This window comes from Labeo rohita, chromosome 10, assembly GCF_022985175.1.
Source record: "Labeo rohita strain BAU-BD-2019 chromosome 10, IGBB_LRoh.1.0, whole genome shotgun sequence".
Taxonomy (NCBI): Eukaryota; Metazoa; Chordata; class Actinopteri; order Cypriniformes; family Cyprinidae; genus Labeo; species Labeo rohita.
In genome coordinates, this window is record NC_066878.1 from 21,864,277 (window position 1) to 21,878,219 (window position 13,943).

Sequence of the window (13,943 nt, forward strand, 5' to 3'; positions counted from 1 at the left end):
TTGCTATGGTCCGGCTAAGCGAGGCTTTCCGGCCACCAAACAAACTTTAAGTCGTTGGATTGTGGATGCTATCTCTACTGCATATGAATCCTCTGGTCTCCCTACTCCTTTAGGGGTCAAGGCTCACTCAGCCCGGAGTGTTTCGGCCTCCAAGGCCTTCCTCGAAGGTGTCCCTATTCAGGACATCTGTAATGCTGCGGGATGGTCCACGCCTCTTACTTTTGTCAGGTTTTATGACCTAGACTTACGAGTCTCTCCTGGCTCTTCCGTCCTTTGTCCTAGCTCTTCCTAGGCAGGGACTTGGCTTCTGGCGTTGTGGGCATCTCGTTCCCCTAGCGTTTCGGCGCGGCTCGAGTTCCTGAAGGGGAACGTCTCAGGTTACATATGTAACCCTGGTTCCCCGAGGGAACGAGACGCCGCGTCTCGAGGCCCTCATCCTGCATCCCTGCGAGCGCTGCTTCTCTCCTGAAGCTGACGCCGGTTTCCAACGCACGTGTATTTATAGCTTCCTGGTTGGTGACGTCACCCGCCGTTGACGTCTCGCTTTTCCATTGGACTGATTACACATGTGATTCAGAGCACGGTCACGCTGAAGGCGTTCCCCTAGCGTTTCGACGCGGCGTCTCGTTCCCTCGGGGAACCAGGGTTACATACGTAACCTGAGACGTTTTTATAACTCTTTTGTTGGACAGCAGGTTTAGAAAGGCTTATCATTGCATGTCATTAGAAGGGAAGAAGCTCTGCGTGTGTTGCTTTTTCAAATATAAGCGGGGAAGCGTTTCCTCATCTCAGCACGTGAAATCACAGGCACACACAGCAAATTCCGAGATGCAAAACCGAAAAACCACAATTCACAAGTGCACATTGAACGTGGATGTTGTACCGAACGGTTTGATATTATATTGAGAATTGTGACATCCTTATTTCACATCTGGCTTCAATAGTAGTTGAACTACAGACCTTGTAGTTGTAGAAGTGTCCATTGATGGAGAAGCGATGGTTTCTGTTCTTCTGACTTTCTACCATCTTCTTACTCTTCACCCTCATTTTCACCAGCGAGGCATCACTCATGGTACGGATCAGATATGAGCTTTCTTCACTGATCGGCACAGTTCGCAAATGTCCTAACGTCTTGCTCTCATATTCAATGTAGTCTTGAAAAGAGATGTAGGATTGTGTTAATTAAAGGTGCAAGGTCATTATTACACAAATACACTAATCAAAGTATGATTTCAAGTAATCAGGTCAAGTAATAATGCTTTTAACTGTATTTCCATTGTAGATCAAATAACATGTTGCCTTAGTACTAATTCCATAGTACCTTTAGGGGGACTTTCAGTTTTTGTGGTGTCAGCTTCTTCCAGTTCATCAATATGATGAAGGTCATCAAATTCTCCCCACCGTGTCATTCCCCTAGTGGAACATATTATCAAATCAAAAACAGACATTGTCTTTAACAAGTATTGGTCATTTTGTCCTGTTCTAACTGTACAAGTCTTTATCTAATCTAAGACAGAAAGTTTGTTTTGTGTCCACTGACTTCCTGTTATAATCTTGCGTCACCCATTTTATTCAGCCTTAGATGTTCAACCTTATCAGCCTTAGATGTTTTAACCTTATCGGCTAATCAGTGTTTAGTTCTGTTCTTCACATACAGATGCTGCTGCAGCCAATTCATGTTATACTGCATTTTTTTTAACCACAAACTCAAACACTGACAAAGAAGGATTTCCCCTTTTGTATTCCAAGAAAGTACGTTTGCTCATGAAGGTGGATTAATGGGTGAACTTTAAAGAACTTGTTCTGCATTACATCACGGTTCTAATAGTTTCCAATACAAAGTCTTTTAATTATGGCGTGGGTCATTAGAGTTGCCAGATGTGATATGAAACTAGCCCAATTGCGCTTTTCACCGTGGGCTAACAACAATCCACGGCAACAGTAATGTGGCCCGATTGCAGTAAATACACAGATTTGGCAACCTTGCGTCAAACACGTTAGTAGCACAGTGTAGTTGTATAGAAATGTCCATGAGTAGCACTGTAAGTCTAATGCTCCGTGATGTTTTAAAATAACATACCATCTGCACTACACCTGAAACCTACCTGATAGTATGAACAAAAGCAAATGTGATGTAAAAACGCAATCACAAGCATGCAGTTTAAGTTTGTTTTTCGATCTCTCATCTTTCAGCTCTTTCATAGTGAGCCTTGTTTTAACAGGATTCGTACCCAGGGATTCCACATCCAATTGACCTATTAATAAGCCCCTCCCCTCAAACGGAGATGAGCCAATGGCAGTTGAGTATCAGTTGCACGGGAAATGGAACTCGGACATCTTTAGGTTCCAGTGCCATAGAGAAACATTGGAACGTCTGTTTTATCAGTTTGATGGTGTTTACGCTACAAAAATAGAAAAATGATGTGGCTGTGGTACTTGTGACACTAATTCCAGGTATTCTGAAAGGATGGGCAATGGAATTTATTTGGGTTGAGCCTGTCTCTGACAAACAGATTTACAGTCAGAACGCGGGTTTTTTTTTAGTCCTTTACAGGAGAGAGTGGTTCACAGCACCGACAATTTGGTGCACTTCAGCGAAATAAAGGTTTGTATCTACAAGTTTCCTACACTCCATGAGGCCTTGCGTCAAAAGTGGGAGCATCTTCCGGTTCAAAGTAAACAAGCCGGACATGACACTCATTCATTCAACAGCTGACAGGAGTGATGGGCAAATGAAGCCTCGTGAAGCACCGAGACTTTCCTCTCACTGCGACCTGGTGGTTAGTAAAAAATAAAGCAGCCAAAAGACTGAAGCTCCGTTGGAAGAAGCATTCACCACAATTTCCATAGATCAATCCATGTTATATGCACAAATAAAAACCTAACCATGTGTGTGTTTGTTTGTTGATTTTCTGCCTCTGATAAATTAATTTACCCATTGAACAGTGCCATTAAATGCCAGTACGAAATTTCAATATGATGTAATAGAAGAATAATGTTCACATATATTAATTGCATATGGCATATATTTCATTTTCCTGAAATAATTTGTATTCTTCATATTACTTGTATGACTGGGTATTTAAAAATATAATTAAGTAAACTGGTCCCAATAAAAATGTACTCGCAAAGTAAGATCTGTTGGTCGAACATTTAGGACAAGCAAAGTGAATCGCACACATGACTGGACAGAAACTGAGGCTTCTACGAAAGTGATTTCTACACTAACAAGCCTCGAATCGAGGCTTCATCTGTCGTGCCCTTCAACACAAGCTCTGATGTCTCAGTTCAAATGTCATTTCACTAGTTGACAGTCATTCAAGATTTCGTGATCCAAACTTGCTAATAACACAAATTCGAAAAGCATATGTTGTCCATAAGAACGTAATGGCATCTCCCATAAAGGTGTGCATCTTTACAAAGTAAACAATGGTCTAAAAACACTTAACCTCTTCGCTAATTAGCACACAAATACCATTGGTATACTACGTCCGCCGCCTCACCGGAAGTTGTACCCACGTTCTTTTTACAGTAGCGCCCCCGGAAACTTGTGGATACAATTTATTTAATTTATAAAGTCTTTACTGTGCTGTAAATTATATTATTTTACACAACACAACATACAAGGATGAAGTCAGTCAGCTGCATCAGCATCTTTTTGCAAGACAGAAACGCCTTTTGTCTTGGTTCTTTGTCAGAAATGCAGTGCTTGAAGTGGGCCGGTACGTCTGACGTTTTTCTGTGACATCGCTGCAGAAACCTCCTTTTGGTTCTTCTTAGTATATTTATTTTTAAGAATGAAGGAGAACTAAATTTCTCTCAAAAATTGGTATAATAAACAATTGCTGTGTTTGAGTGTAGGCAGTGTTCATTATCAAGAAGGCGCAAAATATTTTCTTGCCCTACAAGGCCACTGTCTCAGACCATTAGCTGTTTTACTTATGTATAAAACACAACACTAATTTCTTTAAAACTCTGGGCTCATGAGTTTTTAGTAGAAAGAATATTTTGAACAAGATAGTGAAACCAAAATGTGAATGATGGATCTGTCAAACCACTCTCTCAGTAACTATTCAGCAGCATTAAGCTGTTTTCTTGTTTTCTCTACATTCAGCCACATTTAATGTTTATATGAGATGTTTTAGAATATCTGTGCAAAGTTTTGTACAATCAAGATGAGACATTTGAAGCATTTAGTGCCTTTTAATTAGCTGTGAGGTCAGATGAGCAATATTGTAGCAGATATTTTAAAGTTTCTTGTCAGTCTCTTCCTGGAAAATAAACCCACAATATTGATGACTCATCATCAGCACTGGTGTTGTCCAATCAAATGGTATCTAGAATGACCCTCCCTCTCCACCCACCTACGTCTGACTGGCAAATCAAACATTTATAATGCAAATGAAAGGGAAATTAAACTAAAGACTATTCAATAAAATTAAATGGAGTCCTTTAGCGTGTCCCACTTCAACACAGGATTGGTTGGTTTCATGGGTTCTTGGAATGTGTTTCTCCACAGACGTCCACTGTATGGGAAGTGCATTACTGTAAACACAGTTTGTGTGTGGGTTTTGTTTTGACAAACTGAGGAGCGCATGAATGACTTTCGTTCCACAGATGCTGACATTAAGAGCTTAAGTTGTATTTATCACATAATAGATCTCTCTGTATATGCTGAAACATTTTCCATTTACTGGAATGTACATGCGACAGCAGTAAAATCCACAGTAAAAAAAAAAAAAAATAATAATACTAACCTTTTGTTTCCAAGTGCACTGATTGGGTCTGGTGACTTGACCGAAGACTCATTTGGAAAAACCTGTTTCTCATCTTGTATTTGTAACTGAATGGGTTTCTTCACTCCCCAGGAAATGACAAGAATGCCTTCAAATGTCACCTTCCCTGCTTTCTGTAAACATGACAGCATTCTCACTGCTCTGATATGCTGCTGTACACCAGCAGAGGGCAGCAAAACGTTATTTTTGGCAAATTATAACCATGCGCTCAAAGTCTGCACAGGAGGTTGCAAACACTGCTGTCAAATACTCTCACATGTAAATGCATCACATGTATTCATTAGCATTACTTGTGTAAGGGATGCATAAGCGTCCATAAATATACAAGAAAGATACTTTACCTCATGGACAGCGAGCTGCAGGTGTGTATTGTCTTTAAGAAAGCAGTTGTAGGTGTTCAATAAAGATAAAAATTCACCCCTTTTGGGGAAGAAAAAAGGATAATAGGTAAGAGACAAATGCAAATGTGTCAGAAAATGACATTTGTTTTTAATTATAGAATTAGTTATATAATATTTATATAGTTCGTTATTAATTTTTAACTTATATAATAATTATAAGTAATATCCAAAAAGGGATAGTGGAAATGCTTCTATGTTTTTGTTACTATAATAATAATAATAATAATAATAACTTGAATAATAATGTTAATAAGATGTAAAGTAGTACCCAAAAGTCCACAGTGGAAATGTTTCTGTTGTTGTTACAATAATAATAATAATAATAATAATAATAATAATAATAATAATAATAATAATAATAATAATAATACATTTATTTTATTTATTTTATAATAATAATAATAATAATAATAATACATTTATTTTATAATAATAATAACAATAATAATAATACATTTATTTTATTTTATTTTATTTTATTTTATTTTGTTTTATTTTATTTTATAATAACTTAAATAATAATGTTAATAAGATGTAAAGTAGTACCCAAAAAGTCCACAGTGGAAATGTTTCTGTTGTTGTTACAATAATAATAATAATAATAATAATAATAATAATAATAATAATAATAATAATAATAATAATAATAATAATACATTTATTTTATTTATTTTATTTATTTTATAATAATAATAATAATAATAATAATAATAATAATAATAATAATAATAATAATAATACATTTATTTTATAATAATAATAACAATAAAAATAATACATTTATTTTATTTTATTTTATTTTATTTTATTTTATTTTATTTTATAATAACTTAAATAATAATGTTAATAAGATGTAAAGTAGTACCCAAAAAGTCCACAGTGGAAATGTTTCTGTTGTTGTTACAATAATAATAATAATAATAATAATAATAATAATAATAATAATAATAATAATAATAATAATAATAATAATAATAATAATAATAATACATTTATTTTATTTATTTTATTTTATTTTATAATAATAATAATACATTTATTTTATAATAATAATAATAACAATAATAATAATACATTTGTTTTATTTTATTTTATTTTATTTTATAATAACTTGAATAATAATGTTAAAAAGATGTAAAGTAGTACCCAAAAAGTCCACAGCGGAAATGTTTTTATGTTGTTGTTACAATACTACTACTACTACTACTAATAATAATAATAATAATAATAATTTTATCTAATTATATTTTATTAGTAGTAGTAGTAGCAGTAGTATTAATAATAATAATAATAATAATAATAATAATAATAATTATTATTATTATTATTATTATTATTATTTATATAATGCAGTGCAATTTCTCATTGCAATTTATCAGCATAGCAAGTTGATTTTAATCTTTATGAATAATTATACATTTTATGTCATTTTATTTTACTATTATTATTATTATTATTATTATTATTTTCAAAACTGTATTTTTAAAACTCTTTTTAATTTTAAGATTCCTTTCCAGATTTAAAACAGATTTTTGGTTGATTTTAATCCTTATGATTAATTATAAATATTATGCCATTTTTTTATTGTTTTATTTTTCAAAACTATATTTTTACAACTGTTTAATTTTAAGATTCCTTTCCAGATTTAAATCTCTCCTACTTCATTTGTAGTCTGCCAAGTCATATAACACATGTATTCCTTTGACTGCAAGAACTATAATTTGTAATAACTTATATTACATATCTAAATATCAAAATATACATTAATACTGACCTGGAGCAAGATTTTCCAGCACCAATTTGAACAATAGAGTTTGTCTGGCCAGCATTCATTTCAACAAACCAACCCAATCTACAAAGAAAAGCTTTTTAATGCACCAACTTCAAAAAACCTACAGCATTTAATAACACTCAAACCATGAAGACACTCAAAACTGCTCTCTCTCATGATATTTATTCAGATAAGTCCCAACATGTTTTTGTCTGCATTAATAGTCTTCGGTATTTGAGTAAAGGCAGATGAAACGCTCTACCCTAATGTGTTACTAGCAAACAGACCCTATGCTCTTTTTCTAAACACTAAAGCCTCGGGCCACTGAAAAAGTGTGTTTAGGTTTGTTTGAGTTGTACTTTCACTTTACTCGTTCAGTTGGATCTGAAACATTCAATGAATTTATCCATTAGAGGGAGTGGTGCTTATTCAAGTCAGAGCATGCTCTCAAAAACCAAAGAAACAAATCCTGCTCTGCGGCAAACAGAGATTTGAAAGGATTTTGACTGACAAAAGATTTGCATCTGTATGTAAATAAACCTGTCCGCAGTGCAACGCCGAGTTACCGGGCTAATGCAGTCAAACAAACAAACACTCAAATGAAATCACGTTAAAGCTTTAAAAGATACGATTTTGAAGTTCATAAGTTCACATTTGGATTTCTTACTTCCTTATTTACTTAGTAATTTAATAACACATGCACCTGGTCATTTCTAAAACATTCATACACATAAGTCACTTTTGCATGAGGGCGACTGATAGAAACTTTCATATGCAAGCATGATTACATCAACAAGCTTTAAACATAATACTATAGCAGCACATAAACACTCTCAGTGTGCCGTTCACTCACCTGCTGTCGCTTAGATCCAATGTCAGTGGGCTTTAGCAGGAAAGGGTCACATATCTCGAAGCGCGGCTAAAGCAGTGTCGGGTCAGATAAGAGGAGCACAGGACTGGATGAGGAGCTTGCGTGCTTGTCAGGTGTTTTTCTGGTGATTGTGGCAATGTTGTGCTGTAACTTGATCCACATACCTCTTCAGGTGCATTCTGGGAATGCCAATGAATGTATGAACACACCCATAGGCATGAATCACTTGGTTTGAATGTGTCAGTGGAGCAGGAAGGAAGTTTACGCCTGATGAGTGACGAAGTGTCTTAGGTGTCAGGGTTTTTTGTGCAGGCTTTAAAGGAAGTTAATCTAATAAAAAGGTTGTTATCTGGAATTCTATTTCATGCTCATTCTTTGACGTGTCTTTTAAAGTTACATTTCTGCAGTCGGTCAGTCAATACCAGTGAAATATATTTATAATGTACAATACTGTTCAACAATTTGGTGTTTGCTTCTTTTCTCCTTTTTTTTTGGTTTTGAAAGAAGACTTTTCTGCTCACCAAGGCTACACTTATTTGATCAGAAATACAGTAAAAACTGTAATACTGTCAAATATCATTGCAGTTTGAAAAAGCTGTTTTCTATTGCAGTGTATGTTAAAATGTAATTTATTCATTTGGTGTAAAGCTGAATTTTCAGCATCATTACTCCAGTCTTCAGTGTCACATGATCCTTCAGAAATCATAATAATATGCTGATTTGCTGAAACATTTCTGATTATTATCAGTGCGAAAAACAGTTGAGCTATTCATTTATTTTATTTTATTTTATTTTATTTTTATTTTTTTTTATCTTGTTTTATATTTATTCTCCTTCAGAAATTATTCTAATATGATTTATTATTTTACATTATTTAATTTTATTATTTAATAATTTAATTGAATTGAATTGAATTTTTATTTAATTAAATTTTTATTCTCCTTCAGAAATCATAATAATATGCTGATTTGCTGAAACATTTCTGATTATTATCAATGCGAAAAACAGTTGAGCTATTCATTTATTTTATTTTATTTTATTTTATTTTATTTTATTTTATTTTATTTTTATTTTTTTTATCTTATTTTATATTTATTCTCCTTCAGAAATTATTCTAATATGATTTATTATTTTACATTATTTAATTTTATTATTTAATAATTTAATTTAATTGAATTGAATTTAATTTTTATTTAATAAAATTTTAATTCTCCTTCAGAAATCATAATAATATGCTGATTTGCTGAAACATTTCTGATTATTATCAGTGCGAAAAACAGTTGAGCTATTCATTTATTTTATTTTATTTTATTTTATTTTATTTTTTTTTTTATCTTGTTTTATATTTATTCTCCTTCAGAAATTATTCTAATATGATTTATTATTTTACATTATTTAATTTTATTATTTAATAATTGAATTGAATTGAATTGAATTGAATTTTTATTTAATTAAATTTTTATTCTCCTTCAGGAATCATAATAATATGCTGATTTGCTGAAACATTTCTGATTATTATCAATGCGAAAAACAGTTGAGCTATTCATTTATTTTTTTTTTATCTTATTTTATATTTATTCTCCTTCAGAAATTATTCTAATATGATTTATTATTTTACATTATTTAATTTTATTATTTAATAATTGAATTGAATTGAATTGAATTGAATTTTTATTTAATAAAATTTTTATTCTCCTTCAGAAATCATAATAATATGCTGATTTGCTGAAACATTTCTGATTATTATCAATGCGAAAAACAGTTGAGCTATTTATTTTATTTTATTTTATTTTATATTTTATTTTTATTCTCCTTCAGAAATCAACCTAATATGCTGATTTGCTGCTCAAGAAACATTTTAAATTATTATCAATGTTGAAAACAACTTTATTTTTATTTTATTTATTTATTTATTTTATCTTTTTATTATTTTATTTTATTTTATTTTATTTTTATTATCGGTCAGAAATCAATCTAACATGCTGATTAAGCAACATTTCTGATTATTATGAGTGATATAAACAGTTAGCTGCTTCATTTTTATTTTTAAATTAAATTAAATTAAATTAAATTAAATTAAATTTAATTTAATTTAATTTAATTTAAATTTACATTTCTGATTATTATCAGTGATATAAACAGTTAGCTGCTTCATTTTTATTTTTTATTTTATTTTATTTTATTATTGTCTCTGTGTGTGGAAACTGCTGTTGTTTTATTGTTATTGAAAATAACTGAAAATAAAAAAATAAAACAAAATACGAAAGTTGCAGGTATATCAAGAGTATTAACTAATTCAAAATAAAATAAATATACAATTAAATGCAAAATAAACCTTAAATATTACCATAGTTGTATTACAGTTGTGCTATTTTTACGTTTTAATAAACAAAACGTTTTATCTTTTAAAACATTAATGACATCTTGCATTTCAGACAAGCTTTCATGCAATTTCATGCAAGCTTTTCTTTAAGTTTTAAAATAAATCTTGACCTTAAATTTTCATTTGCTGATTTATAAATATTTCAATATAAACACGTGTGTGTGTGTACTTGTTTGTGCTACATTGTGGGGACCAAATGTCCCCACAAGGATAGTAAAACCTGAAATTTTTGACATTGTGGGGACTGGCCTGTGGTCCCCAAAATGTTAAAAAATTATTAAAAATAGTAAATGATGTTTATCTGAAAGTGTAACGATGCAAACATGTTTTCTGTGAGGGCTAGGTTTAGGTTTAGGGTTGGGTTAGGGGACAGACAATATCGTTTGGTCAGTATAAAATCTATAGAAGTCTATGGAAAGTCCCCACAATTCACAAAAAAAAACGTGTGTGTGTGTGTGTGTGTGTTTGCAGCTAAGTTGAAATATAATACAAAGAAACAGTCCCAAAAGGTGCAATATTCATAAAGAATGACAAAACACAAGTGCACTTTGACCTTCACCCTTTGTCCAGCCTTTTAAAGACCCAGTCACGACTATTTCGACATATTGCTCAGACGTTTGCAGTACACACATGTTATGAAATCTCTTTTTCACATTCCCACCATGTTTTAGGTTTAGCAATTTAAATGAATTAGAAACTTGTTATATTGTATTACATTTAAACGACATTTGCTTCACACACATGCAGCTGCTTAAATGTGCAAATACAAAACAGTTGTGCAACCCAGAGCGGGTTCATGTGAGTCCACAATGCAGATTGAGATGCCTTTTGAAATCTTCAGGCTTGCTAAGCAGGATCGTGCCATTACTGAAATGCCTGGCTCGTGGTGTCGAGGCCGTTCTCTGACTGTACATCAGATGGCGGTGTGGCTCAAGGAACAGAAGCGTCTGTGAAATTGAAGGTGCTGTGTAGGAGTGTTTGTGTTTGTTGAATTCAAATAGACAGGTAGGCCTTCATAGATTTGGACGTTTGATGGGTGTGTTTAGAGACTGTGGTGTAGAGCTGAAACACTGTGTGCTTCACTCATGCTGTAATGCAGAATGCTTACCGGCCGATCACTGGCTGTAATTTCTCAATGTCTGCCAAAAGTCTGGGTGACACTGTTAGGGTTACGAACACAACATCTGAGGAATCTCAGCTGTCTTCAGCCGCCCTCACTCGGCCCTTACAATAAACTTCATTTCATGAACCTCAGCACGATACTATTCAAAAATGTGGGGTCAGTGAGATTTATTTATTTATTTAAAGGAATATATACTACTATTAAGCAGTTATAATGATGCATAAAACCAAATTAAAAGCTCTTTTTGCAAACTGTTCTTTTTAATTAATCAAAGAATACATTTAGAATTTTACAGAACATTCTATTTCAAATGAATGCTGTTCTTTTGAACTTTCTATGTTAAAAAAAGATCAGTTTTCAAAGGAAAAAAAAACAGCTGTTTTAAATATTGATAAAAATCAGTAATGTTTTCTGTGCAGATTCATGTGACACTGAAGACTGGAGTAATGATGCTGAAAATTCAGCTTTAATCACATGAATAAATTACATTTAACAATATATTACTAAAGAAAACTAGTTATTTTAAATTGTAATAATATTTCACAATTTCGCTGTTTTTCTACGCATTTTTGATAGACTTAGTGAGCATACGAGACTTTAAAAACAAAATCTTTATTAAAAATAAAAATAAAGAAAATAAAAGAAAATAAATGTTCAGTGTAGTTTCGGACTTTAGAATTTATTTACAGTTTATACGTATAAGTTCTATATGAGAGAATTAGAGACAACCTTTATTAAAAATTTAAATTTAAATAAATTAAATGAATGTTCAGTGTAGTCTCAGACTATAGAATTTATACATATAAGTTCTATATTAATAAACAAATTTATTTAAAAATGAAAATAAAAATAAATAAAAATATCACATTTTCAGTGCAGTCTCTTAAATTATATATATATATATATATATATACAAGTTCTATATTAGATACAGTCTTTTTTTTTTAAAAAAAAGAAAGAAAGAAAATCTAATATTCAATATAGTCTCAGACTTTAGAATTTATGCATATAAGTTCTACATTAGAAAAAATATTAAAAAATGAAAAAAAAAAAAAAAAAAAAAAAAACAAATGTACAGTGCAGTCTCTGACTTTAAAATTCATACGTATAAGTTATATATTACAGACAGTCTTTATTATAAAATAAAAATAAAAATAAAATAAAAAATATTCTGATTGGTCTCAGAATTGTGGAATTTATACACAAAATTTCTATATATTAGAGAAAATATTTCCAAAAAACAAAAAGAAAAACAACAACAAGAAAAAACAAAAACAAAAGCAAACAAAAAATTCCATATTAGAGAAAATCTTTCCAAAAAAATGAAAATTAGAAAAACAAACAACAACCAAATGTTCAGTGCAGTTTCAGACTTTAAAATTCATACATATAAGTTCTATATTAGAGACAGTCTTTTTAAAAAAAAATGAAAATAAAAATAAAATAAAATATTCAATGTAGTCTCAGACTTCAGTTTATACACATAACTTCTATATTATAAATATAAAAATAAAAATAAATAAAATAAAAATAAAAAAAAAATGTTCTGTGTCGTCTCAGAACTTACAAGTTCTATATTAGAGACAATTTTTATATATAAAAAAAAATGAAATAAAAAAAATCTAATGTTTCAATAAAGAAAATCTGTATTAAAAATGAAAATAAAAAATAAAAGTAAATAATAAAAAAAAATCAAATGTTCAGTGCAGTCGCAGACTTTAGAATCTATACATATAGATTCTATATTAGAGAAAATCTGTATTTAAAAAAAATGAAAGAAAAAAATCATATGTCCACTGTGGTCTCAGACATTATTTAAAAAAGTGACTTTATCTACAAAAATCTACGCTTCTGGATAGAAATAATGGGAATAAATATTACTTGTGCATGATCCTGAATTAATTTAGCAAAGGTCTAAGACAGCAGAACTTATAAAATATAGACTGAATGACGCATATCCATTAGTTCATTCTAAGTTCTAACATTGCCAAAAACTGTCAAAACAAACTTCACTTCGGAAGTGATAATAAGCACGTTTCTCTGCAAATCATGCGTCATGCACATTCAGAATAAAATGTTCTGGTGCAATTAACCGTAGAAGGCAAAAGCGCAGAGGATGGGGACATAAACAGTCACTTTGGGAAATGTCACTCTCCAGCTTAAAATAAATCAGTGCATACGGGCCAGTGAGCAACAGGTGGGTCCTGCCATACAAAGGCCACTTGAATGCAAAGGCTGCGCCTGTCATGCTATTGCTATGAGTGACGGAAGTCTGGCGTGTGTTTCTGAGAGACGTCCAACTTCACTAGAAAAACACATGACTAAAAAATAAATAAAAAAAAAATTAAAAAATTAAATCAATGCATAAATGAATAAATAAATGTATCAACATGATTTAGCAGTTATAGTGAATTTTTAAAATAATACTATTTATTATAGATTTTACATTAAATGCTGCTAGTGATATTCTGTGACACTTATTTATTGATCACACTGAAAAAAAAACAGTAAAACATTTTTTTTTATTCAGAAATGGAGTAAATTTTCATAATTACAAATGCATTGAATTGCAAAAACTAAAACAGTATTTATTTATTT

General features: G+C 31.1%; 1 protein-coding gene across 1 annotated transcript in view; it reads right to left on the reverse strand.

Annotated features, from left to right (window-relative positions):
* The window catches only part of rassf6 (Ras association domain family member 6), a 17,801-nt gene extending 9,840 nt beyond the window's left edge, over nucleotides 1-7,961 (reverse strand). Inside the window, exons 1-6 of the mRNA XM_051121535.1 lie at nucleotides 7,822-7,961; nucleotides 6,972-7,049; nucleotides 5,138-5,216; nucleotides 4,758-4,909; nucleotides 1,322-1,413; nucleotides 961-1,154 (exon numbers count right to left, since the gene is read on the reverse strand). Of these exons, the coding sequence (XP_050977492.1) occupies nucleotides 961-1,154; nucleotides 1,322-1,413; nucleotides 4,758-4,909; nucleotides 5,138-5,216; nucleotides 6,972-7,030 (576 nt within the window). The 5' untranslated portion in view covers nucleotides 7,031-7,049; nucleotides 7,822-7,961. The remainder of the gene's footprint in view (nucleotides 1-960; nucleotides 1,155-1,321; nucleotides 1,414-4,757; nucleotides 4,910-5,137; nucleotides 5,217-6,971; nucleotides 7,050-7,821) is intronic.
* Between the last annotated feature and the right edge of the window lie 5,982 nt (nucleotides 7,962-13,943).